The following is a 25,508-nucleotide window of genomic DNA, read 5'->3' as shown; positions in this document are numbered from 1 at the left end:
TATTTTATTAGGATATAAATCTGGCACACAGCATGAAAAATACACTCACTGGACCTGTATCTTTTGTACACAATCTTCTCATACACAGCACACTGCCCCCAACTCACCCACATTGCCTTCAGTGTCCCCACTCTTTGTCGTAACAGGACTGGTCCTTCCACTTTCTCAGGTGCAAAACGGGCCACACATACACTCATAAAAGCAAAAAACACTAACAAAAGCAAACTAAAAAAAAAAAAAAAAACACAAACGCATTTCTGTATACGTGTATAATATGTGAAGAGTAAAATGCTCAAACAGATTCAAAGTGCCTATGCCCAGGATACTTGTAGGCCTTTGTGTGGACTTTGGCAAGCGGAGAGAGTAAAGTGAGAATCATATTGTATGATGAATAAACCTTTAACTCAAAAGCTTTTTGAGTGACTCTATTGTCCTGGCGCGTCCATTCACTACACTCTCAAACAAAATTGTAACACAAGAAGCTTTGTTGGGGAGGAAAAAAAGCAGTAAAAACGCCATCGCACATTCAAGTTCTACTTAGTCTGGTGAGATACGGTGAAACCTAAGACCGAGCCAGAAACACAATAGGCCTTCTCTTAAAAGAAACATATAGTTTTCTTAAAAGGGAGTGTAAGGGATGTCACAAACTTAACACTGCAGAGGACTTGTCTTTCAATCCCACATGCGTCAATCATGATAATTTCAGATACAGAACTCTAGTGGTTACGTTTACATGGGACATTTAATTCCAAATGAACTCACTTTAATACAGAATAAATCTTAATTCCGCTTTGAAACCGTCATGTAAACACTTCAAATTCGGAATTTAATGAAAGATCAAAGGGAACTCGATGGAACAATTTCATTCGGAATTATTCATTCGGAATTAAAAACGTCATGTAAACGTAGCAACTATTGCATACAAGTACAGTAACCATGATCCATTTGCTATATGGACCTGTACTGACACAGGTGTGACGTGTGAGATACATGAGGGCACCAAGATCCTCCAGTCCAGTTAGCTCTGATCTGGAGGAGTTTCTCGACAGCGTAGTTGCTAACCATCTTAGACACTTAAAGTTGGTTGGTAATGAGAAATTGCATTGCAACCTACTGTACTAAGTTGCTAATTAGTTAGCAACAATGCCTTTGAGAATGGGGTTCTGCCTTGAGTTTATAAAACCCAGGCCAAATCTGGAATGGATTACAAGGCAGGGTAGATGTAGCCAATATTAAGCGCAACCCAGCCCAGATCGAACATGGGTAATTCAAGGGTTAATCCTGGACTACTGTGAAGTGGAGCAGCTGCACTGAGTGAAGAATTCAAAATGCTATCTTGATTGGCTCGTGTATCTGTCTGTCTTCCTGTTTGTACAGCAGATCACTTGTGCACTACACGGACAGTAACTTGCTTCATGAGCGAGAGAGAGAGAGAGAGAGAGAGAGAGAGAGAGAGAGAGAGAGAGAGAGAGAGAGAGAGAGAGAGAGAGAGAGTTAGAAAAGCAGACAGAAAAAAAGAGAAGTTTTGTTCAGTAGGGAGTGTGGCGTCTCAAATGGGCTTGTAGAGGAGTGTGGTGACGTACTTCTTCTTGTAACGATGCGTGGCGCTCAGTACCATCACTCCATCCTACAACAAACACAATTATGAAAAATAATATTAGTCATATTATTACAACCAAGCTAGAGAGAGATTATCTTTTTTCACTCAAATAAAATGCTTTCTTTTTTTCTTAGCATGTTAGTCACATCAGCTCAGCCTTTAACAGGGAAATTAAAGAGTGCCACTATGAAACATAATAAAACACAGGGTGACTACGATCAGTGATGTAACACTAAGTTATTGCAGCAGTTGGACCACAGGCACAGTCAGTCAACAGAGATGTTCAACGTTTAGTATTTGTGTGATAAGGAATCCCTTTGGTATTTTTTAAGCATTGTATTTTAACAGTAAATATTGGCAGTGTAGACTCAGAGGGTTAGTGAAAACAGTGGTTATGTGGATTGGTGCATCTTACCTTTATGGATAGTGCATAGAGGTGGTTCAGCATGACGTGATTGGGTTCTGGGAGCAAGGCTGGGTCACACTGTAACCAAGGCAACAGCAAATGACTAAAGTTTATGCACTTATTATCACTGCATTTTTAACAATACACACACCACATTTAACATGTACTTCAAATAAAGACTTGGATGAAGTCTTGTATAGTTACAAAAATGTTTCCCACTTAAGCATTCTTTTTTTTATTATACAGTACAGTACAGTAATGTATTTGCCATTTTGGTCGTCAATGGTAAATGTTAAAGGGTAACTTCAGCCAATTTCAACATGCAGTTGTAATGCTCACACTACCCTGGTTTTGTCAGTACCCAAGATGTTTTTTTTCCAGCCTTTTCCAAGATCCTGGTCATTGTAATGGGGGCAGGTGTTTGTTTACATTAAAAAAAACCATCTTGATTTATACCAAAAACATCCAAAAGGTTTAGCAACATCAGCAGACAACTATCAAACAGCGATACCTTTTTGGAAAATATTTGGAGTAGGCCTATGTTAAGATTTTTTTTAAATGTAAACAAACACCTGCCCCCATTAGAATAGCTCATATCTCGGTAAGGGCTGAGCCAAAAAATGCACCATCACCGGGTAGCGTGAGCAATACGACAGCATATTGAAATTGGCAGTGAGTGCTCCTTTAACTTGTTAAAAGGGGCCTTTTGTCAAGAACAAGGTTTTCATGATTTCACAGTTGTCAGCAGTCAGACTTTGCCACAAGATAAAGAAGATGTTATAAAGACCACTTTCAGTATAAACTGAATCCAAATATGGAATCAAAATATGGAATTACTGCACTTTGCCTTTCTAGGGCACTGCAGTACAGTGAAAGTAAAGAGAGTAGAGTAGAGTAGAGTAAGTGGATTCAAACTCCGCCCACCCAATGCAAATGAGTGTGCTCAAGTTTGGCCTGCTCAGAGGACGTTGTCCTCTTATTCTTCTTCTCTTTCTGTGGCATTTGGTGACGACTTGCATGAGATGTGCCCTACCGCCATCTACAGTGCCAAGGGAACTCCATTTATTCTCAACCTAAAGCCTCCAAAGGTTTCCTGACTGCAGGGGTGTTCACATGACATCACATGGATCCAGGAAATGCACAGGGTTGAATCATCTTACTCTACTAAGAAAAACTTTGGCGAAAGGGTGACGCCACTGTACCCACCGAGATGCCCGTGTCCTTGTTGAGGATGACCTGCAGCAGGTGAGGGGGCAGGATGGGCGGAGACTTGAACTTCTCGTCCTGCTTGGGAGTGTAGGCGTCCTGGTGGTACGGACCAGGGGGAGAGCTGGAGAGGTCTGGAAAGGAAACACATACAGATGTCACATCACATGTCTTTGAACCAAACCATTATAACAACTCTGATAGAGGCATGGCACCCGCTAAGTGTGTATAAAAGAGTTTATGTGTGTGTGTGAGAGAGAGTGAGGGAGTGATGGGTCTCTTAGGCTGACTTTATATTTCTGAATGAGATAGTATGTATGAGAGAGAGAGAGAGAGAGAGAGAGAGAGAGAGAGAGAGAGAGAGAGAGAGAGAGAGAGAGAGAGAGAGAGAGAGAGAGAGAGAGAGAGAGAGAGAGAGAGAGAGCAAGCTTGATGGTGGTGGTGGTGTATGTCCCTAATAGTGAGGATGAGATTAAGAGGAACGACGGGAATTAAGGGTGTGCATGTGAGCGCCATCTTAACCTACCTGACATATCTGAGCATTTTTGGGAGTCCACCATGAGGGCATCAAAGACCTCAAAGTCCGTCTTCTTCACCTGGATGATGTTGTTAACACTCCCCATTTGATTGGTCACTACCGGCTGGGACGGGATAACAGAGCAAACACACAAAAGACACAGTTAGGGTGACTGAGTGAATATCACAGTCATGCAACACACAAACACACTGAGTATGGACAACTGCCAATTACACGTCAATACACCCTTCATGTAATTCAAACACCTACATGCATGCATGTTCACTAGCACAAACGCACACAGTCATCTTTTGACATGCATGCATACAGAAATCACAGACACAGACGCAAACACACACAACCTACCTCTGTTGGGTCGTGGATCCAATTGCCGTCAACGTAGAATTTATACTGGTGCTCTCCCTCAGGCAGGTCCACTATAGCTACAAAGTTGTTCTGACTGGAAAAAACAGAGTAGAGTAGAGTACCGTTTATTAATCCCAAGGGGAAATTAAGGTGTCAAGTAGCATACATACATAAGACATTACACACAAATAATACACAACATTCCACTATATAGCCATTCCATTGACTATATAGCTGACTCTTGCATACATTCAGCCCAAGACAGATCTCACTTCCTCTTTCTCACTCTCTCCCTCACTGTTTCTAACACACACACACACACACACACACACACACACACACACACACACACACACACACACACGTTGCATGTACTGCAGGAGAGAAGTGGCATTCTGTCTCTCATCAAAGTAGAGCCTCAAGTGAGCACTGATGCCTCAAGCTGTACATTGATATTACACACTAATTAACTTTTGAGTAACTTTTGTCCATATTGAGTACGCACACACACACACACACACACACACACACACACACACACACACACACACACACACACACACACACACACACACACACACACACACACACACACACACACACACACACACACACACACACACACACACACGCACACACACTTAGCAGAACCTAACACTCAACACTTTCCTGGCTGTCCTAACTGTTGTGTGCCTTGTTTGTTTTCATCTACTCCATATCTACATTTATTCATCTACATAATGTACAACAATGGCCTTTCGTCATTCACATAATAAATACATCTCTGGAGAATAACAGCAAAATTACAATTACCAGTTGATTTAAAATGTACAGATCTACTGTATGGCTGTGTAAAATAAGGGGAAAATACTTCTCCCAATTCCAAAGTACAAATATATTGCCATTTAAAGAATCAGCGGAAGGATGCAGTGCTTTTCAATCTAAAATAATGGACAATTAATTAATGCAGGGTTCTCCACACTGAACTCCCACAAGCGCTGACTTGACAACTTCACCTACTAGTCTAAATGCCTCATTATCCCATCATTGGGTTTGTTTCCTGAATGTCATGGCCCACCGTTCTAAATGTCCAACGCACCTTCCTCACTAAAGAGAACAACTTGTGCAGAATACAGTGTCCCCCTGCCTGTCAATACTCAATGTACCCATATAGTGGGACCTGTGTGTACAGTACGCCTACTGTACACCTTTGCTGACAGAGAGAGAGAGAGAGAGAGAGAGAGAGAGAGAGAGAGAGAGAGAGAGAGAGAGAGAGAGAGAGAGAGAGAGAGAGAGAGAGAGAGAGAGAGAGAGAGAGAGAGAGAGAGAGAGAGAGAGAGAGAGAGAGAGACCTTATACAACAGAGAATGTCTTGGTATGACGCATCCAACCAAAACACAGCTGGGTGTCATTGGCGTTTCTCACGGACCACCACCATACAGGACAGGGACAAGGCATTGAAACAGGGACAACATAAAAAGGGCCACCTCCTGGTCAGGGGGATCTTGTTGGTCCAGTTGTTGAAGGAGCCGGCCACGAACACCTCCTTGCCCATGCCGGTCCAGCGGAAGACGGTGGGCCGGTCCTCCACCGGGCCCTTGACATTGGCCTCCAAGTCCTGCTGCCAGGCAAAGAACTCGTCCTTCTCCATTGGAGCCTGCACAAACCAAGCAGGGCAAATTCTTAATGGGAGGGAAGGAAGTGTGGCTGCGAGAGAGTGAGAGTGAGAGTGTGTGAGAGAGAGAGAGTGAGACAGAGCGAGAGAGAGAGAGAGAGAGAGTGTTTGTGTTGGAAGTCTATAGCTATACCCTACAGTTAAGTGTACACTGCTTGATCCACATGTGAGAGTATAGTAGTACCGTATAACTGATTATTATATTTCATGTGACAGTTTTCCATGAGATGTAGGCCTACACATGTTCAGCCCTGTAAGTATGCGCTTGGTGATGAATGTAGTCTCACTCTCTGGGAACACAGCAATATACAAGGTACCACGAAGTGAGTACAAGCCACAAAACAACAATGAGAATGCACTGGGATTGTCTCGCTCAACTAAATGCTGCTAACACATGGAAAAATGGATCAAATCCGCCAATCACAAACTATTCATTGACAGTGACATGTACACGCATAACAATTCATCATTATTATTACTATTAATAGTATTAGGGTGGTTGACATGATGCCCTGTTTTTACGTAACATTAGTTAAAAACCTACAAAATTGATATTTTTCCTCTTGAAAACAAATGTAAATGAAAGAAGATGTGGTACATCATGTTTCATATTAGTCTTAGATGAGAAGAAACATTTTTGTTCAGATTTATGGAAAGGTCTAGATGTCAAATGTCCTGTGGTGTAACTGTGACATTAATACAACCTGGAATATATACAGCTATAAAATAAACCAACAACATTTTGAATCATTTATAAAGCATTTGGCATGATTGCATAAATATTAACCTTATATTAAAAATATGAATGTGAAAAAACTCAATTTCGTAACACAAATTGCGTCCTGCGGGTGTACATGTAAGTCAGGTTTGTGGATGGGCAGCTGCAACGCCAACTACAAGGGTCTTAAAGGCAGGCTCCTAACCAGTTATACCTCAGTTATTGGAGAGTGGTGTGGAAGTTTAAGGTGACTATTAACCTCTTAATAAGTCTACATATTGCAATGATTCTGTCACACAATGCTTAGGTTCATTTATGGTGTGCCATGGTGTGACTGCTCTTATGGAAGGAAAAAAAAACGTTTTTTTATGAGTGGAAACACATATTAAGGTTAAATACAATATCATTATCTAGTTAGCATGAGCTCGGAGGTCAGTCTAGAATACAAAAGGATTAAAATGGCCACAATGCAGTGAATTTCTTGTGGTGTGACTTCATGTACTATGGTGTGACATGCTTAGGCATTGTGTTACTCAATCCTTGCTTATTTTTCATGCATCATGCAAGGATATAAGGATACCAGGAGATTCATTTGTCACATTCACACAATTATTACAAGTAATACAGTGAAATCACAGTTGTCTGCCTGTACAATACATAGGCGTGTGTGGGTGGGGTTGGGGGTGCGGGTGGGTAGTAGTGTGTGTGTGTGTGTGTGTGTGTGGGGGGGGGGTTAAAGGAAAAATAGCAGAAAGAGCATTGGCGGTATGTTTGTGCAGAATATTAATCATTTTATTTTATCTTACAGAAATGTCACACCAATGATGTCACACCACAGGACACATTTTACCAAAAATGGCAAAAAATTAGGCGAAATTCCACGAACCACTGAAATCCCATTTTTTTCTTTTTTCTTTTTCCAATTTTTCCACCCATTTTGTCAGGAATTTAAATATGCTTCCTCCTTTAAGTGTGTTACAGCCTTAAACGTCAACCACCCATTAACAGTACTAAATCATATCTAAAAACTCATGCTCGGTATACTGTGTATTAGGCGTGTACATGTACAGTTCCTCAGTTCCTCAGTAGCACACTGACACTGACACACGCACATGTGACACTGACACATGGCCATCTGATTCTATTCAGTCTAGCAAATAAAAAGCTATATTGATTTGCAACTGCATTGCTTAGTCCTCATCGTGAATTGACAGCTGCCTGTCACTATGGACATTGGACAGATATATTGTTTGCCTCATCACCCAGCCCTAATGTACCCCTGGTTTCCCAACCAGGGGTAGGCTCACCACTAGAGGTACGCAAGCACACTGCAGAGGGTACTTCAATTTTTTATATATATAATAATAAACCTATGGAGCATAGTCCCATTGCATTGGGATAGAGATAGAGGAAGATATGTAAAGCCTGAGTAAATGGTTACTCATGGCACAACAAAAAGGCTTATGGGGGTACGCAATGCAAAAAAGGCTGGGAAACACTGCCCTAACCCTAACCCAAACCCGGTGTGAGGTGGGTGCCTTGCCTTCATGTCCTCCCCGTGGAAGATGTCTGCGTCCTCGGGGCTGTCCATAAGGATCTTGGGCCTGTCCCCCTCCTTGGCACCCCTGCTGTCCCGCCTGTGGGTCTTCTCGCCCTGCCCCATGCCCGCTCTCTCGCTGCTGGTGTTTCCCATGATGCCGCTGCTCCGTTTGCCTGCCCGGCCGGCCTGCCTCACAACGCAGGTCACACACAGAGGCAAGAGGAGAGGGGCGAGAGAGCCCGGAGACTGCTGCTCAACACCTAACGGAGGGAGGCGGAGGGAGGGTGAGTGCGGCACCTGTGGTGCTCACACAGCTGCGTGCCAGGGGAAAAGGAAACACAAAATGTTTGGTTAAGTCGAGTCACATGTGTTTATCTAAGACATTTGAACTTGATCCAAAGTCTTGAGTTGAGTTCACAAATGAGATATACAGAATTTGAGATGTTGAGAACCATGATGACAGGTATGACAGTAATTAAAACAACAAGAACAGCAATAATACTACGAAAGGGTTGCGTTAAAAGAAAATAAACAAGAGCAGTACATCAGGATTAGGAGGACTAATGATAATTGAAATGGACAATTTCTAGCCCTAAGATTGAAATGGCAAAGGTTTGTAGCAGGTATGTCATCGTGTAATATTTGCTAACAGTTTGGCTTGTGTGTGTTGATGATTTGCTATTGGAGGATGCTGTGATGGCCCGGGGCACTACTTTGCAACTTCCAACTTTTGATGCATAACTGGCGTTTTAGAACTGTACTATCTGAGAACGTGTGGCTAGACGTACAGCGGCAATGGCCTGCCTTCCTTCGGGGGAAACCACTACTGGAAAAACAAACACTGCTGAAGGTCTGCTACACTACACGAGGAAACTTCAAAGAAGGCTACTCTAACTTAGGGGTCACTTTTAGGTTACGCTTTGCGGACAAACATTGACATTTATCACAAGTTTCGTGCATGCCTCTGAGGTTCCGGTCATGTATCTAAGACGGCGACGTTGGGTATTATTGAAACTGGAAAATTATTAATAAAAAGCCATCAGTCAAGCTCATCAACAAAAAATCTTAACTTAGGGTCGCATAGCTCATCGTGCAGCGTTAGCTAAGATGTGTCGCTTGTTAGCTCATTACCAGGAGGGCTAGCCTTGTCCACAAACTGCACGAGCGCTGCTCATGTCCTGACATAACCTGTATGGTTTTATGTATTTGCGTGGTGTATGATAATTGTGTGACAGAACAAAACTAACAGGCAGGAAAATTAGCTGTGGTGGATAACGCGTACACTGTCGTGCTAACTTGCTAGCATAACGGGGCTTAGCTTTGTTGACGTATCTGTTACTGTTGCTGTTAGTGGCAGTCATTTCCTCCAGCTTCCTTGCCATGCAACAATATATGCCCATATATGCACGGTATACTAATTTCTGATATAGCTTGAATTTTTTTTAGTTTTGCTTACCGGTTTGTTGAATCCTAACTTGTGTTTATTTTCTGTGCGTGCCACTCCGTGTAATCTTCCGTCAGATTTTCATGTTTGCCATCACGTGACGTCACGATCAGCCCCGCCTTCTCATCTTCACACGTACTGGCTGCTCCTCCTCTTCACACATGAAGCAGTCACTTCGAAAAAAATAAATAATAATGATTAAAAAATGGAGAATTCACTTTTCAAGTGAGAATTTCTGTATTACATCTATTTTGATTTGTTTTTTCATATCACAGACCTATCATAATCATCATTATTCATCACTCTTTGACCATTTCAGAAGGAGAAAATGGAAATATTAGGCCCTATATCTAGGGCATCCTTGTTGAAGAAACCAAAGGTTTTTTTTTTTTTTTTTACCTTTATGAGTGATAATTTATTCATTCATTAATTCATTTAAATTTTATTCATTCCTTTATTTCCTCCAGGGTTTGTGACCTTCTACAGTCACCTTTTCGTAGCCATCCAACACCAAGCACTCCAAATGTCTTAATGACACTGAAACTAATTTGAACGACTGTACCCCTACCCTAATTGGCTACTAACTTCACTAGTTATGCTAATCACTTCCCTTATCCTTTGTTTTTTTTGTGTTTGTTTCCAGGGCGGGCGGAATAACTCGTTCTTGGTCACCTGAGACCTGTTTGTTAAGAGTGGAGCGGGTCACTGTGACTCTGCTTCCTCCTCTTCATTCGACACCAGAGGTACCTCTTTGTCCCCAAGTCGCGGCGTGGGTGAGTTGCTGTGGGAACACACATCCTTAGAGGATACCAGCAGGTGTACGGTAGGCTACAGACAGGCAGGCAGGCTGGCAGCAGGCAGGTAGGCTGTTACTATATGCCACACCTCAGACTCCCACCACAACTCACACATGAGCTTTAGAGTTCATGTATATATGGGGGCTTTGAACTGGACTGAATTGGCTCATCTTTTTTGATAGCTTTCAGTTTTTGTTTTGTTCTTTTTTTGTTTATTTGTTTGTTTATTTGTTTGTTTGTTTGTTTGTTTGTTTGTTTGTTGGTCGTCGACTTGGACTAATTGTGACACATGAGAAGAACATTACCATTTTCCACAAACACACTGCCTGCGAACTATAGAGACCATATGAAAGTGTGGTGTCGAAGATTGAAGGGGCATACAGGGCTTCCATTTTGTAGGATCCATTAAGAGGATACAGAGGAAAGGTGAGTGTGTGCTTAGTGTCGCATAGCAGGACGAGTTTAATGGTAACTGATAGTAATGGCTTGCTTCATGGCTGAGTCACAAACATTGTACAATGTTGAGAATGACTAGGCTGCCATAGAGAGAATTATGACATTTATTCTGTTTCAGTGAAGGAGGAAGGTACCTCCTACTAACCAACTAACCAACTAACCAAACCAAAGCAAACTTTGTATTGGTATTTTTATTTGCATTTGTATTTAAAATTGAAGTGTTTGCAAAGTGTCCAAACTTATGGTTTTAAGTAATGGACAAAGAAAATCAGTAAACATAGGGGCTTGTTCTGAAGTATAGCTGTAGCAGGTATTGATAGGCAGTGAAACTCACACATTCCCTGTTGTCCTTGCCCCTCCATCTTGACAGATACAAATTATTTCGGTTTCAAGATGTCTTTAATTATGCCTACATTATTGACTGCAAAAATGAAACATTTTAGTGTATTGTGGTTGTTCTGTTAATTTCACTACATCACCCTCAAACTTCGCTACATCAACCTCAAACCTATTTAGATAGAGATGCCGTTGCAGCTTTGTTTTGCCCCTATTGACTTTCATGTCTGCTGTGTGTTTAACATATAGACAAAGACTGAGTCATAGACCATTACAGAGCCCCCATGTCTCAGATATGAGGGTTCCACAAGCTGTTCAGGACTCCATGTCTTGCTTACGCATCATGCCTCCATGTCTTCTTCACTTGTTTGTTGGACCTCCTTGGAAACGAAAATGGTTCCTCAAGGAGCTATCCTTAAAAAAATTGAATTTGAAATTGAAATTGAAATGATCAAGGGACATTGTCAGTGCCACCGCCAGGTGACGTGGTTAATATCCATTACATTACAGTACACGCAAAACAGAGACAATTACACCTAACTGTCTTTTTCACAGTTTGAGAATGAGTAGAGGTTTGATGGACAACTTGTTTCATAAACATATATGTTTAAGTTGGGGCACTTCATGTACAATTTAAAATGTGGAATGATTTAAGTGTTATGTGACTGACCTCAGTCTGGACTGCACTTCTGCACAGTTGTTCTTGGGAGCAGTAATGAATGGACATCCCTCTGCTGCTGCCGCAGTCATACTGTTTGGCTACCTGGTGTCACTCTGCAAAGGTAATGACAATATTTATATTTATTCTGTGTCTGACCCACCCAAATAGTAAATGTTAAGCTTAGAAGAGGGGATGTCTGCGCTTTAGCCTTGGTGGTGCTCACAGTCGAGGACAGTAGTTTCAAGACTGGCTCAATACATTGTAAGCCTTTTAAAAGAGATGTCTCCTATATGGTCTCAGAAAACAACTACCAATCCAAATGCCTTTAATGCTAGTAGGTTTTCCACTCGGTCCAAGATACCACACCCAATTCAACAACTTCACTAGGACTGTCTAAAATGCCTCACAGCATTTGTCCACTGTGACTTCTAAAGAAATATGACAAGATTGCAGAGATGGAATAGATTGCCACCTCAGCAGCCAGGCGTAAATGCAGTGCTTCGAGGAATTCAGCCTTTTTTAGACTCTCTATAATGTTTGAAGAAGTCATGCAGGTTTCTAAACACAGCCCTGTCAATCTTTACCAGGAAGTGTCCCCTGGGTATTTACAAACCAAATATTCAGAATCATGTGACGATTGTGCGTGAGTATTCCGCTTAACCGCTTATTTCCTTTATGACATAATGTTTTCCTGTTTATTGTTTGGGGTGATGCTCAGATGTTTCCGTGGCAATGGAGATCACCTCCTCAGGACCCCAGACTCTGCAGATGGCCCAGGGGGATGCAGTGACTCTGGGGTGCACCTACTCACCAGGGCCCCTGGATACTGGGGAGCTGGACATCGAATGGTCCATTGTCAGCCCCGACACGACCCAGAAAGACCAGCCTGTAAGCATTCCCTATCCTGATATGACTACATGACTTCCAGATAGATGGATGGATGGATGGATGGATGGATGGACGGATAGATGGATGAAACCTTTATTGCACCAAGAGGAATTTGTCTTGCACTCCACATTCAAAATAACAACATAGAACAACGCAACATTTATGCACACATTTATACTATTACAAATACAACCGTGCACAATGCATATGGTACATAATGGTGAAAGACTGAATTCTACTGGTCATGGTGCTGATCAGAGAGTGCATGCAAACAAAAAAGCAGAGAGGAAAAGAGGCCTTGTGTCTGGACGTGTTCATATGTGAATAAAAAGTTACAAACATACCCTGCATAAGCAATTAGGCATGTAACCACTTGTACTTCCTAGAACTATTATGGTAGTGAAACACAGGGAAACCTGGGACATATGAGGGTGGTGATGTTTATACTTTGTACGTCTATCTGGGTAAATAAACAGGCTAAGCTCTTAAAAGCCGCAATGCATTCTTAAGTGCATTATGCTGTTTCCTGTCTCCTTGTAATTACAGGTGTGGTTTGTTGTGTTTCTGTAAACCTCACAATAGTTATGTTGTTGTCTCTTCTAGTGTAACACTGGGTAAACACTAATGCTCACAGTGGCAGCAATTTGTGTAATGAAGACACATTTACCAGACATTGGATGTAAAGCAAAATGATTTTCACCTCTTTAACTCTCTCTCTCTCTCTCTCTCTCTCTCTCTGTCTCTCAGGTCATTTCCTACACTAGTGGGAGGAAGTACATCCATGGCAACCCTGACCTGATGAAGGGCTTGGACTTTGCGGCGGGAAACCCGTCCAATGGCGACGCCTCCCTGTCGATCTCCTCGGTGTCGGGCGGCCACAGTGGAGTCTACCAGTGCAAGGTGAAGAAGTCGCCAGGGGTGGACACACGCAAACTCTCCCTGGTGGTCATGGGTAAGGCCATGTCATGTTCCCTCTGAAGTTACTGTAATGTACAGGTACAACCAGCCAGCTTTGGAGAATAAATAAATGAATCTGAATCTGTCTGAGTTTTCTCTTGTCCAGGACATTGACCTTGGGCCTCATGTATTAAGACTTAAGGCGTATATTTTTTGAATCTTTGTGTATGTGAAAAATCTGAAAAGATAAATATGCACCTGAAATTTAAAAGGTTTTCATGTTGAGTCATGTGGTATGAACTTCACATGAAATGTACGTAGTACACATGCACTTTTTCAAGTTTTCATTGCAGTCTTAGTGCATCTGAACATTTGCGCGAAAAGCTACTTTTGGAGCTTTTTTGTGCGTAAGCATGTTTTGTACATGAGGTCCCAGCACTATACATAGGCTACATTGTGTCTTGTTATGTGACATTTTGTTCAGTTCCTATTTTATGTCTATGTCCCTTTCATGAACAATTAGTGTAAAAAAAAGGCACAGCCAGTCTTTTGCCAGTTGACTTGCAGAGGAAACAATGACAGAGGAGTTCTCATGTTTTATTGCTGGGAAGTTAATAACCTTTGCATTTTACATAGTGCTACACTTCGGGTTCAAATTTGACATTTATTGACTTCTCCAAAAATGTCAAACTCCCTGAAACATTGTCCTTTAGTGAAAAAAATGTTGTTTCTCCAGATATTTACCATTTCTCTCTCACTCTCTCTCTCTCTCTCTCTCTCTCTGTCTCTCATACAGAGCGTCCGTCTCCGCCTAAGTGTTCAGTGGAGGGGGGAGAGGCGGTTGGGCGGCCCGTGACACTACGCTGCAGGTCCCTCCAGGGCTCCACTCCTATGTCCTACCAGTGGAAGAGGGAGATCGGAGGGCCCACACCCCCGGAGGCCACGGAGGGTGAGTGCACCCTCTAGTGGTCAAAGACTGTGATCACATGCTGCCGTTAATGCTGTAATATACTATACTGTATTTCAGTCCTATTATATTACCGGTATGTTACATTGGGCTATATAGTTTGGTCGGTCCCAGATTATTTTCACATTTCAAAGTGGGCCTTGGTGCTTTGGAGAATGCTTTGCTTTGCTATACTGTAGTATATTACATTACAGTACTGTACATGTCACAAACCAAAATACAACACAAGAGAGGACACAAATCAAGTTAGAATTGTGCAAAGAAGAAAACTGCGCATATAAAAATATTACAGAGTAATGTGAATATACAGGCAGTGCAAGCTGTAAGCGGGCCGTGTAAAAGCTCTGGGGGCAAAATGGGTTTTCTTTTATATTCTGAAGACAGGCCGCAAGTTGTGTGTGTGTGTGTGTGTGTGTGTGTGTGTGTGTGTGTGTGTGTGTGTGTGTGTGTGTGTGTGTGTGTGTGTGTGTGTGTGTGTGTGTGTGTGTGTGTGTGTGTGTGTGTGTGTGTGTGTGTGTGTGTGTGTAAAAAAACCCTCCAAGGACATGGAGCATGTGTATCTTTGCTTGTGTACATGCACATATGACTGTATGTGTGTATGTGCATGTCTATGTATGCACCTGTGTGCGCGTGTGTGTGTGTGTGTACATCAGGGGCCTACAAAGCTGGTTCAGGATAGGTTAAGGTTATTCAAGAGGTAAATCATCTAATACAAGAGCGTTTCGTAGGAAAATGAGGACTCCAGGCTCTTCTATTAGATGATTTGCCTCTTAACTTAACCATGCTTTGCAGTATAGGCCCCAGTACCTGTGCCTCTGTGTGTGACTCAGACTCCCTGACAGGACAGCATGTGTTGTGTGTGGTTCAGACACTCTGACAGGGGAGCTGAAGATCAGCAATCACTCTGAGGCCTTCACGGGCATCTACACCTGTGAGGTCAGCAACAGCGTGGGCAAAGGACGCTGCAAGATCAACCTGAGAGCCCTCAAGCGTAAGTGCATACCAAACCACACAACTGCCAGGGCACAGACAAAAATTCACAAATGACAATAAACAGTATACTGTAAAATATACACTACTGTGTGCATTACACACATCTTGTCATACACATGCACTCACATCACACTCGCACACACGCGCGCGCGCGCGCACACACACACACACACACACACACACACACACACACACACACACACACACACACACACACACACACACACACACACACACACACACACACAGACGTAGCATACCCACCAACACACTAACCTGACGCTCGCCAGTCGCCTTCCACAAACGTTCATCTGGAGCTACCTGTACGCCATAGACATGACAAAGATGTTCTTGAGTACAGAAAGATACATCAGGCTCGTTCATTTCCGGATCCATTTCACGTCAGGTGAACGCCCCTTTAGGAGACCTACGGTTAGGAGACCTTTGGAGTCTTGAGGTTGAGAATAAATGGAGTTCCCTTAGCGCTGTAGATGGCGGTAGTGCACATCTTGTGCAAGCTGCCACCAAAAGCCACAAAAAGAGAAGAAGAAGGAGGGGACAACGCCCCCATAGGAGACCGAATTTGAGCACACTCTTTTGCATTGGGTGGGCGGAGTTTGCGATATGTCTTTCTCTAATGGGGCACCTAAGTCACGCCCTTCTACTTCCGATCCGTGGGGCTGGAGCTCTCAACATTTTGAATGAGAGTCAATGGAGCAAGTCAAGCTAAATCCTCATCCCGTTTGGCATGTGCTCCGGATTTCACATATGATGGCAGTGGATTTGAAAGGTTTGGATTTGCGTCGTAAGACCACTCATTTTCGACACGCAAGAAACGTTATTTTAGCTTTTGTGCAAAACTGTGTTCGAGACTACACGTGCGCCTCACATATTTGACGTGAACCGAGGCACAGTCAACCCTACCGCTGCACCGCGGCTTAAGTGGCTGCACGTCAGACATGCGACGTCTGTTGTGCAGTCCAAATAATTACATATTTTTGCACGCACACAACTCAAAAATCGCTTGCCAAGTGAAGTCAAAAAGCACACCATTGGTTGTTATTAATTCTGAGGCAAAGCATATGTGTGATCGGCTGGGATCCGCGAGGTGGATCGAAAAATAGCTTTGATCAGTCCATTACAGCACAGTCAAAAGTTGTTGCGTTCCCAGCCCCATGAGCCGCCCGGAAGGGGCGGAGACTTAGGTGCCCCATTGACTATTTATGGACGTAGCTTTGCGAAGGCATGATTTTATAAATCTTTGTGTGTGACTGGGGAAACACTTATCTGACATTTTCAATGTAATAACTATTCACAGATTCAAAAATACAGTCGAAATGACAGAATCATTGTCTATGATGATGAGTGAGTCCATGCGAGCGGCCATTGTTCAGTCCCACCAGGAAATCGCGGGCATTTTCTCAAAAAATCGCGGTCGGAATTGCCAGATGGTGCACGAGGATTTCCAGAAAATCGCGATAAAAGTTGCAGAGCTTCTTACTGTGTTGTTGCGATTTTGTTGCGGCATGAAGTGAAAGGTGCGATTTTTGTTGCGATTTTTAATGTGTTTCCCCACGCTTGAAAGTAATTAAAGGACACTGCCACATTCCAGTCCTCTGGTGTTTTTATATTATTTCCATTTTTATATTATAATTTTGGTCCTTAAGCAAAGCAGGGAAGCGGCCAGGGCGAGTTTTTAGCCAGAATGTCGTCGTGAAAAGTTCCATCTCTTTCATGCTGCCATTACGACACCCTTCATTACAATGCTGTTTATGGCCGTTTGACTCTGTTTTAACCTCTTACTGCAGCAGGGGTCGCCGGCGACCCTTTTCACTTGCTGAAAATGCTTAAGTACATCATAACAACATTGCTATGGCATTACAGAGAGCCATAGTGCTGCGCTAAGGGGTTAAATGTCATCACCGTTTCAAATTGTAAGCATACAAACTTCGTATTATGTCGATATCCATTCCTTGTCTGCAACAATTGCAGCATTTCCCTTATTTTTCCATTCTCCACTATGTTTCAATCTCTGAAAATCCTGATCGGTTCTACAGCATTTTGATTCTAGAGCAGGGTGAATCCGAAGACTCTCCAGACCCTCATGTGAGCTCACCAAGCGGAACGGAAATACACAATAGTCTGGCGAGAATCAGGCTACCAACACACATTCATGGCATAAACAAATACTGTGTGCTGCACTTGATAGGTTTGCACGTGCTCCTGTGAAATACACAGCGTGCATCAGAACACACATACAGACATCACAGACTCTTATGTCAATGCTGATACGTTTTCAAGGATGTGAATGGGCGAGGCTCTGTGCCAAAACAAACAAATAGGCGCGTACGAGTTTGTTGCGAGCGTCGATGTTGCGAAAGGCACGTGAGCGAGAACTTGTTGTCACGATGTGGGTGTTATTAAATACAGCGCATTTACAGTCGGCCACAAATATGAACGAGACTATGAGCTCGCACCGGTTTGCTCTACTAACACACCACGTGTGAGGAGTGGGGGGACAGGTAGTGAGGAGGAGCTGAAGTGGGGACCTGCGCAAACTTGTGTAGAGGTGTGAGACAAGACCCATATACACACGTGAGTGAGTTGTTGACCAACCAGTTCATGGGTGCGTGACCTCGGAGGCAGTCCGCCGACGAGCGTTGAAGGGGATAAGCAACTGCAGAGGTTGCAAGATCTGACTGCAGTCGCATGCATCCCGCGATAGTTTGACACCATGTGATATGTCACCTCGTCAACGCAACATCGACGAAATTTCGAAGTTTGACAGGAAATCTAACCGTCATGCAGCATTTTCATCCAGGGTGCATTGCTGTCTACATGCGCATGTATGCGTTGACGTGAACTCGTACGCGCCTACTGTCTACTGTACACACAAGCAGTAGTCACATGGTGTGCTACAAAGATATCATATCTGTGTTTGTGTTAGCGTTTCACCTCATTGCATATTGCAGTGCTGACTAATCTTACGGTGTTTTAAAGTCTCCCATCGCAGTGGCACATACAGTACACTTTTTTGACTCAAGATGACTATCTGTATTGAAATCATCAATATGCCTATTCAGTAACAGCTGTCTTCTTTTCTGCAGAGGTTGGCAAGCCAGCCTGATTCAATATTTCCAGTATAGTAAAAATGACTCATTGTAGATTGAATGAAAACATGTAGAACTCTATACCAATCTGTTGATTCCGATGCCTCAGTGTCAATCTTGGTAATGTTGGCTTCCAAAAGTGAATGAGTTGATTCGATTGTTGAGATATGACATACATGACATATGAGATGCATAGTTCGATTTTATAAAAGTAAAAGAACACAACTAAAACTATAAATTCACTCAGAGACTGTAGACCTCCACCAAGGAATCTGTTTGAAAGAACATTTAACTATGTTACACCCTATTTTTTTTCAAGTCTTTCTGCCTTATTTTTGTGGAGGTAGAAACTGGAATGTCAAAATTTGGCCTGTCCCGCAATGGTGAAGATTTTTTTTTTAATTCCTGGAAAGGGACCGTGATCCGGATAACCACCAAAATTTAATCACTTGTTCCTTTAGTCATTTCCAACAACTCCAAGTTTCAGCAAAATCCGTTCATTACTTTTTGAGTTACCTTGCTGAAAAACAGACACGCAAACAGACAGACAAATCAAAACGACCAAAAATATAATATCCTTGGCAGAGATTATTACTATTATTTTGGTGACCATTTAGTACACCAGTTGATTTGATTTCAGAATCTGTAGGCCAATGACTCATAATTCTACATGTGCTTGAAGTGTGACAAAAGGACATGTTTAAAGGGACACTGTGCAGGAAATGGTCAAAAAAGGTACTGCAACTATGCTACTCATTGAAACTGGGCTGCCTATTGCCAAATTTGATCTTTACATGAAAGTTTACTAAGTAATAAACAAATATTTTCTAGTATGGTCCAAGTACAGTCATTTTTGCAGCTAAAATTGGCTATTTTTGGAAATTCAAAATGGCGGACCATGGAGAAGATCCCCCTTTTCATGTATGAAAAGTGCAATTTTCCCAGTCATATTGAATACTTAGAATTTGATGCTGGTGGTAAGTATTCATGAAAAAGGTAACTTTAGTGAATGGGCAGCATGAATTCTGGAAATAAATAACTAAAAATCTCACACAGTGTCCCTTTAACTGCTATAGTAGTCGCTATTACTAGATGATATCAAGTAGTACATTGACTCATAATATTAAATGACACGTTTGACTGACTCATGCTACAGTACCCACTAATACTAGATACTCTCAATCCTTCCCCTCTCTAGCATTCAGTATGTTTCATGGGAATTTGTTGTTAATACAGAACTGTAAAGTCTCATCTTTCTTGTCATCTGGCTGAGTTTGTTTTGTGTAGTCAACTGCCTCACCCTTATCTCTTGTGTGGCCAGTTAGTCTCCTTGTCTGCGACCTACAGTGTCTGATGCCTATCTCCTCCCGGTGGGCGGGGTGGTGTTTGTATGTCAAATACAATGCTCCCTGACCCCCCATCTTTTAAGCAGTTTGCAGACTTACAATAGCCTTGTCAACTGTGGCTTGGTTATACTCTGATATAATACTGATACTGTCTTTTTAAAACAAATATTATGCATTGCCATCCATCAATCTTAAATGCCTAAAATTCGTTGCACTTCTAATTAATCTGGGATCCCCAGACCAAAGAGCAGTATTAAATATCACACCCTACAACATTCCAAGCACACTTACTTTTTCTGACAAGTTTCAACCTGATTGTATGATTTCATTACTCGATAAATGTCATATAACACGCTGGACTCTAAAAGTATAATAGCGACTGGGTGCTAAGTCTTCAAGCTAAATAAAGTGAGGAGGGGGGCTGTCCTCTGGTTTGAATGGTTTAACTGTTCCCCCCGACTGTAAATCCTGACCGCAGTTTCTTTCTGCAGCTCCCAATAAGGCTGGCGTGGTGGCAGGGACTGTGGTGGGGGTCCTCCTGCTGGTCATCATCATCGCCATCGTCATCTGGCTGCTGGTGTTCAGGCGACAGCCCAGATTCGAGAAGGAGGTGTCCAATGATATCAGGTGAGGCATTGGTGAAGAGTGGTGGGGACATAGCCTGATAAACCAGACTAAATGTGGATGTCTAATTTAGTCTGGCCTCGATGCATAATACATCCGAAGATTGTTGATGAGAACAACCTTCCCTCAAAACCCTGCCCGCTTTGATTCAAAACACATCTTTGCGTTGTAATTGGTTTGCCAGATTCATGGCATTCTGGCTTTATTGAATCATTATGCGAGGCCAGACCCACCCGTAGACAAAACATTTTGCCGTCCAGCGGGTGGCGCTGGTTCACCAGGCTAGTGGGGACAGGTCCAAAATACAGATAGGCATTTAACAATAAATTAACAAACATACCAGACTTTATTCATCCACGACCCCCTTTAACTCTGTGCAACTGGTCATGCCTGAATAGTCTCTAGCAGTGGTTTTTAACTGGAATAGTCTGAGGACCCACAATTTTCCATCGTTATTACATTGTGACCCAATATTTTGTCGCGCCCTCAGAAGCTTCAAATAAATATCAACAATATAGCCAAGCATTTGATAAAATGCATCTGCATTTGCATTGTATGCTTTTATACAACATGCCTATCAACTAGTGGAGAGGAGTCTTCAAAGGAAAGAAGTCTACCGCACACATTCTTGACTTTATGCTCGTTTTATTAGAGCGAACAACGCGTTTCGCCTCAGTGCGTCATCAGGCTCGCTCAGGTATATCATATACCTGAGCGAGCCTGATGACGCACTGAGGCGAAACGCGTTGTTCGCTCTAATAAAACGAGCATAAAGTCAAGAATGTGTGCGGTAGACTTCTTTCCTTTGAAGTATTGAACATTCCTGCATCTACCAGCACCTTGGAGCTGTGCATGGAACCCTAGTGGAGAGGAGTATTTATGTTTTAGTCTCTCTTCAACATCACTGTCATGTATTCAATACCGCATCTTGTTTCAATTTTGTGACGGGCAATAAAAGGGTCAATTCATACATTTTTACACCACAGCCCCATGACCCACCTAGGACCCCCCGCGACCCACTTTTGGGTCCCGACCCACCAGTTAAGAATCATTGGTCTATAGGCCCTCCACAATTTGTATATTGCTTCACTTTGTTTTAGCAATCATTGCCAATAATGTTGACACTAAATCCAATAAGTCCTGAAAAACACACACACACAGACAAACAAACAATAGCACTAAACTATTACTACTGGGCCCTGTCATGGCCAAACAGTAGGGCACTCGTCTGCCATGCGGCTGACCCGGGTTCGCTTCCCGGGCCGGATCCTTTGCCGGCTCTTCCCCGTCTCTCTCTCCCTACTCGCTTCCTGTCAGCACCTGCACTGTCCTATCATAAATAAAGTCAAAAGGACCAAAAAACCCCAAAACTATTACTAATAATGGTGGCCTATGATTTCTCCTGCTCCAGAGAGGATGTCCCGCCCCCAGAGAGCCGTCCAGCCAGCCGCATGTCCAGTCGTAACAGGGGCGTGGGCTACAGTCCAGTGGAGGGGGCCTCTCAGTTCCCATCCTCCTCCAGCACCAGCTACTCGGCCAACAAGTACGAGTACGACAGCCGCTTTGGCTACGCCGTCTGAGCCTTAGACATACAGCACACAGTATGCATACTGGCCCACTGTTCTGACACGTAAACGTCTCCACCATATTGCTTGTGGAGCCATGCCCCTTGAACCTCTATACAAAGAAATAAATGTAAATGTCTCTGGCCTGAGCCGTGTGGGATCGGCCATGCCACACACTGCAGGCCAATGAATGGGATCTCAGACTTTTCAAATAGGCATACGTGTACAGCAGGTACAATTTCAGTGTCACTGGCCAATTTGGCAGGTAGCTTATTCTATGGTATGACATATCAGAATAGTGTATATTCTGCATTTCGCCCCTTCTGTGTCAATTGTTTGTGTCTAAGTTCAAGAAAAAGCTCAGTTACTCAGTTTCTATGTGTTTGTTTTATTTCCATGTAGAAACCCATGCACTCATCTTCTTGCTTTAAGCACCTCATCTTCTGAGGTCATGATTTAAAAAAATATGTAAAAATACATAAAAAAATATGTGGCTAGTAGAATAGCTGGATGGCTAGTGACCGGCAGTGGCCGGCAAGCAAAAAACGTAAGCCCTGGTGTACAGTATAACAATAATTGATGTATGTGTGCTCAAGGGCATCACTCCAGCCTCCTCACAGTCACAGTGTCAGTCAGACCTACAGCTCATGTACCACAGCACAGCTTGCCATAGTAGTAGGCCACCTGTTACAGGCATAGTGAAGGTCGGAGTGAAAGACACACACACACAGATAGGCACACATGCACAGGCACGCACGCACGCACGTGCGCGCACACACACAAACACACACATGCACACACCCATACAAACGCACACACGTGCACACATAGACATACACATACACGCATACAGTCATATGTGCATGTACACAAACAAAGATACACATGCACATATGTGCATGTACACACGCAAAATATACATGTCCTTGGAGGGTTTATTTACACACACACACACACACACACACACACACACACACACACACACACACACACACACACACACACACACACACACACACACACACACACACACAGGGGCGGAGTGGCCCACCTTTTCCCACCGGGAGAATTTTCCCCTTGGCGGCCCTCTTTAAAAAAAAAAATAAAAAAATAAAAAAATAACAAAGCGAACAACATGGTTTCCTAACCAAAAAGACAAAAGCCACGAAATCTGCAGTCGTACTACATGTGGACATTAGTGTTGTCAAAATATCAACCTGAAGTGGAGACACCTTGATGAAATGCACAGCCAGTGGTGTAGTCTATGTAAAACGCAGGTACGCACCCATTTCAAAATTTCAGGGATTACAGTATACTTAAAATTGATTGATCCATTATTTACAATAGCACAAATATATACAGTAGACTATACACACATCAAAAAATGCTCAAATATACAGTATACCCACTTCAAAAAGTAGACTACACCACTGGAGCCATCATCACAGTCCAAAGCATTCATAGGCCTATAGGTTAGGCTACATCACGCTACTGTTCCATGCAAATGTGCACTCCAATGTCATTTTGACAGTTTGAAATTGAAATATCGTTTAAGGAAGACAGGATGAGCATGGGCACAAAGTTTTGAGTGTGGGGATTTTTAGAAGAGTAGGCTTACAAAATAGGTATAAACTTCGTATAGTAGCCTATAGCTTACAAAAAGTCTGTCTACATTGTGAAATAAACCCACCATGCAGCAAATAAGCCAAACCTAGCTACTTTAAACCACAACCATAAGTCAACAAAATGTATAACCAAACGGTGTAGGCCTACCTTAAAACGCTGTCTTCGTCGCAGCAAATGTCTTTGTTTCTTGCAATCACTCTACTTTAATCCACAGCTTATCCTACACACCCAGCACTGGTCACATCAGAATCTTGTGTGGTAATTATTTGGTTCCATTTCTTCAGACATAGGCTACATCCTAAATGTACCACATATAAATATATGTATGATAATAATAATATTTCGACTATAAGGAGATATACTGGTAGGTCTAACAAATCAAAACAAAACCCATTGCTTCTGTTAGGTGCAGTTCTCTTCCTTACCACTTGGTGGAGTCTGTTCGTAACCCAAGTCAATAACCACAGAGCAAGTAAATGTGGACTGGAAAGACTGTAAACTGTAACAGTCGTGTGGAAATCGGAAAATAAATCATAATTTATTAATATTTCCATCCTTTGGTAACCAATATACATATCACAGGTTCTTCAGATACTGAAAACGAAACTGCGTTACTAAGATCTTGTAAACTTCCGCGATCTACGGTGTATGAAAATTATCAGTAGAGAAGGGGTGTGGCCAATTTACTGTTTGACACCGTCAGTGAGGTATTGCCGTCTGGTATACGGTATAAATACTGGCTAGTCAGCTACATTGAAATGCATAGAAGTGGAAAGTGGGAAGTCAGTGCTTAAAAGTATAATATTTAGACTTCAGGGCCGGTCAAAAGCGCGGTGCGGCCGCATTATTACATTTCACGGCCGCGGCCCACCGGGACAAGTCCCCGATCTCCCGACGGCCACTCCGCGCCTGCACACACACACACACACACACACACACACACACACACACAATACTAGCAGACCCTATTGCAAGATAACTATGAACTGTGAACACCAAAAACTAAGGTCCTATGTATTTGGCACACTTTCTGCCTTTGAAAGAGATTGTGAAAAATATTACCACGAATGAAGAATTACACACAGTTGAGTATGCTTATGACAATATGTGGAAGGGGTGTTGTGAGTTTGCTGTGAACAAGACAACCTCATTGTGTTTGTAATCGTGTGTCTGAAAACTTGTAGCTGTGAATGCATTATGTGAATATGTTTTTGTGTGTCATTTAGTTATGTTTTGTGATATCTTTTGTGATGTTTCGTTATTTGTATATAGCTGCATTTATTGTAAATGCCTTTTACACGACTGAATAAAATGTCAGAGTTTTTCTGAATATTGTGTACACTACTTGTATTTCCGTTCCTCTCCTGTGACTGAGTGTATTTATGTGAGGTAAACAGCAGGGGGTGCTAAATATCCTCCAAATATTTTCCTAATGACCCTATACACTATAATGTGTCATTGGTGTTTGGTTGGTTCAGAGCTGAGGCACTTTGGAGGAAGGTGATTTAAAGGGGCTCTTGGTAGGATTAAAAGTTGAATTAATCACTGTCCTGAGTCAGCCGATGCTTATTTGAGTGATCAGTAGGTGAACGATGACTCTCGCGACCCCTTCCACGGTCCATTGTTAAAAAAAAACCCAAAATGCAACTTTTGACAGCTCGGTCCGCAACGAGTGTGGTGGCAACACTTCTCATATGAAAAATCGTTTTACATACCGTACACATATTTGTGTCAACTGCTGGCATTCTCACAGCGCGTTTATTTAAACAG

At 42.6% G+C, this 25,508-nt stretch overlaps 2 protein-coding genes across 3 annotated transcripts; one reads left to right on the top strand and one right to left on the bottom strand.

The window, feature by feature from the left end:
- Positions 1-235: 235 nt before the first annotated feature.
- Positions 236-9,601, bottom strand: prkab1a (protein kinase, AMP-activated, beta 1 non-catalytic subunit, a). Its single transcript, XM_063210165.1, has 8 exons — positions 9,485-9,601; positions 8,032-8,342; positions 5,583-5,752; positions 4,096-4,189; positions 3,739-3,853; positions 3,213-3,346; positions 2,016-2,084; positions 236-1,627 (listed from the first exon to the last, which is right to left on the bottom strand). Exons 2-8 carry the CDS (start codon positions 8,179-8,181, stop codon positions 1,550-1,552), a joined length of 810 nt encoding a protein of 269 aa, XP_063066235.1. The 5' UTR covers positions 8,182-8,342; positions 9,485-9,601; the 3' UTR covers positions 236-1,549.
- Positions 9,602-10,184: 583 nt separating this feature from the next.
- Positions 10,185-23,191, top strand: vsig8a (V-set and immunoglobulin domain containing 8a). 2 transcript variants are annotated; one of them, XM_063211246.1, is made up of 9 exons: positions 10,192-10,333; positions 10,567-10,695; positions 11,759-11,843; positions 12,441-12,610; positions 13,358-13,562; positions 14,304-14,456; positions 15,343-15,465; positions 20,415-20,550; positions 21,959-23,191. In XM_063211246.1, the coding sequence occupies exons 3-9, from the start codon at positions 11,777-11,779 to the stop codon at positions 22,125-22,127; spliced, it is 1,023 nt and encodes a 340-aa protein (XP_063067316.1). In that variant the 5' UTR covers positions 10,192-10,333; positions 10,567-10,695; positions 11,759-11,776; the 3' UTR covers positions 22,128-23,191. The 2 variants fall into 2 exon arrangements, with proteins under 2 accessions (XP_063067317.1, XP_063067316.1); XM_063211247.1 differs by lacking the exon at positions 10,567-10,695 and having other exon boundaries at positions 10,185-10,245.
- Positions 23,192-25,508: the final 2,317 nt, after the last annotated feature.

The sequence above is a fragment of the Engraulis encrasicolus genome, chromosome 11 (assembly GCF_034702125.1).
Source record: "Engraulis encrasicolus isolate BLACKSEA-1 chromosome 11, IST_EnEncr_1.0, whole genome shotgun sequence".
Lineage (NCBI taxonomy): Eukaryota > Metazoa > Chordata > Actinopteri > Clupeiformes > Engraulidae > Engraulis > Engraulis encrasicolus.
Note: the sequence above shows the minus strand (reverse complement) of the source record. Positions and strands in the feature narration are given on the sequence as shown.

Bases quoted from the DNA above. Each gene is read 5' to 3' on its own strand.
- vsig8a (XM_063211247.1), top strand. From the start codon at position 11,777: ATGAATGGACATCCCTCTGCTGCTGCCGCAGTCATACTGTTTGGCTAC. The intron at 12,611-13,357 runs GTAAGCATTCCC...TCTGTCTCTCAG, and splicing joins CGACCCAGAAAGACCAGCCT to GTCATTTCCTACACTAGTGG. The intron at 20,551-21,958 runs GTGAGGCATTGG...CTCCTGCTCCAG, and splicing joins GAGGTGTCCAATGATATCAG to AGAGGATGTCCCGCCCCCAG.
- prkab1a (XM_063210165.1), bottom strand. From the start codon at position 8,181: ATGGGAAACACCAGCAGCGAGAGAGCGGGCATGGGGCAGGGCGAGAAG. The intron at 3,854-4,095 runs GTAGGTTGTGTG...ATCCCGTCCCAG, and splicing joins GGATCCACGACCCAACAGAG to CCGGTAGTGACCAATCAAAT. The intron at 1,628-2,015 runs GTAAGATGCACC...TGTTTGTTGTAG, and splicing joins TCTATGCACTATCCATAAAG to GATGGAGTGATGGTACTGAG.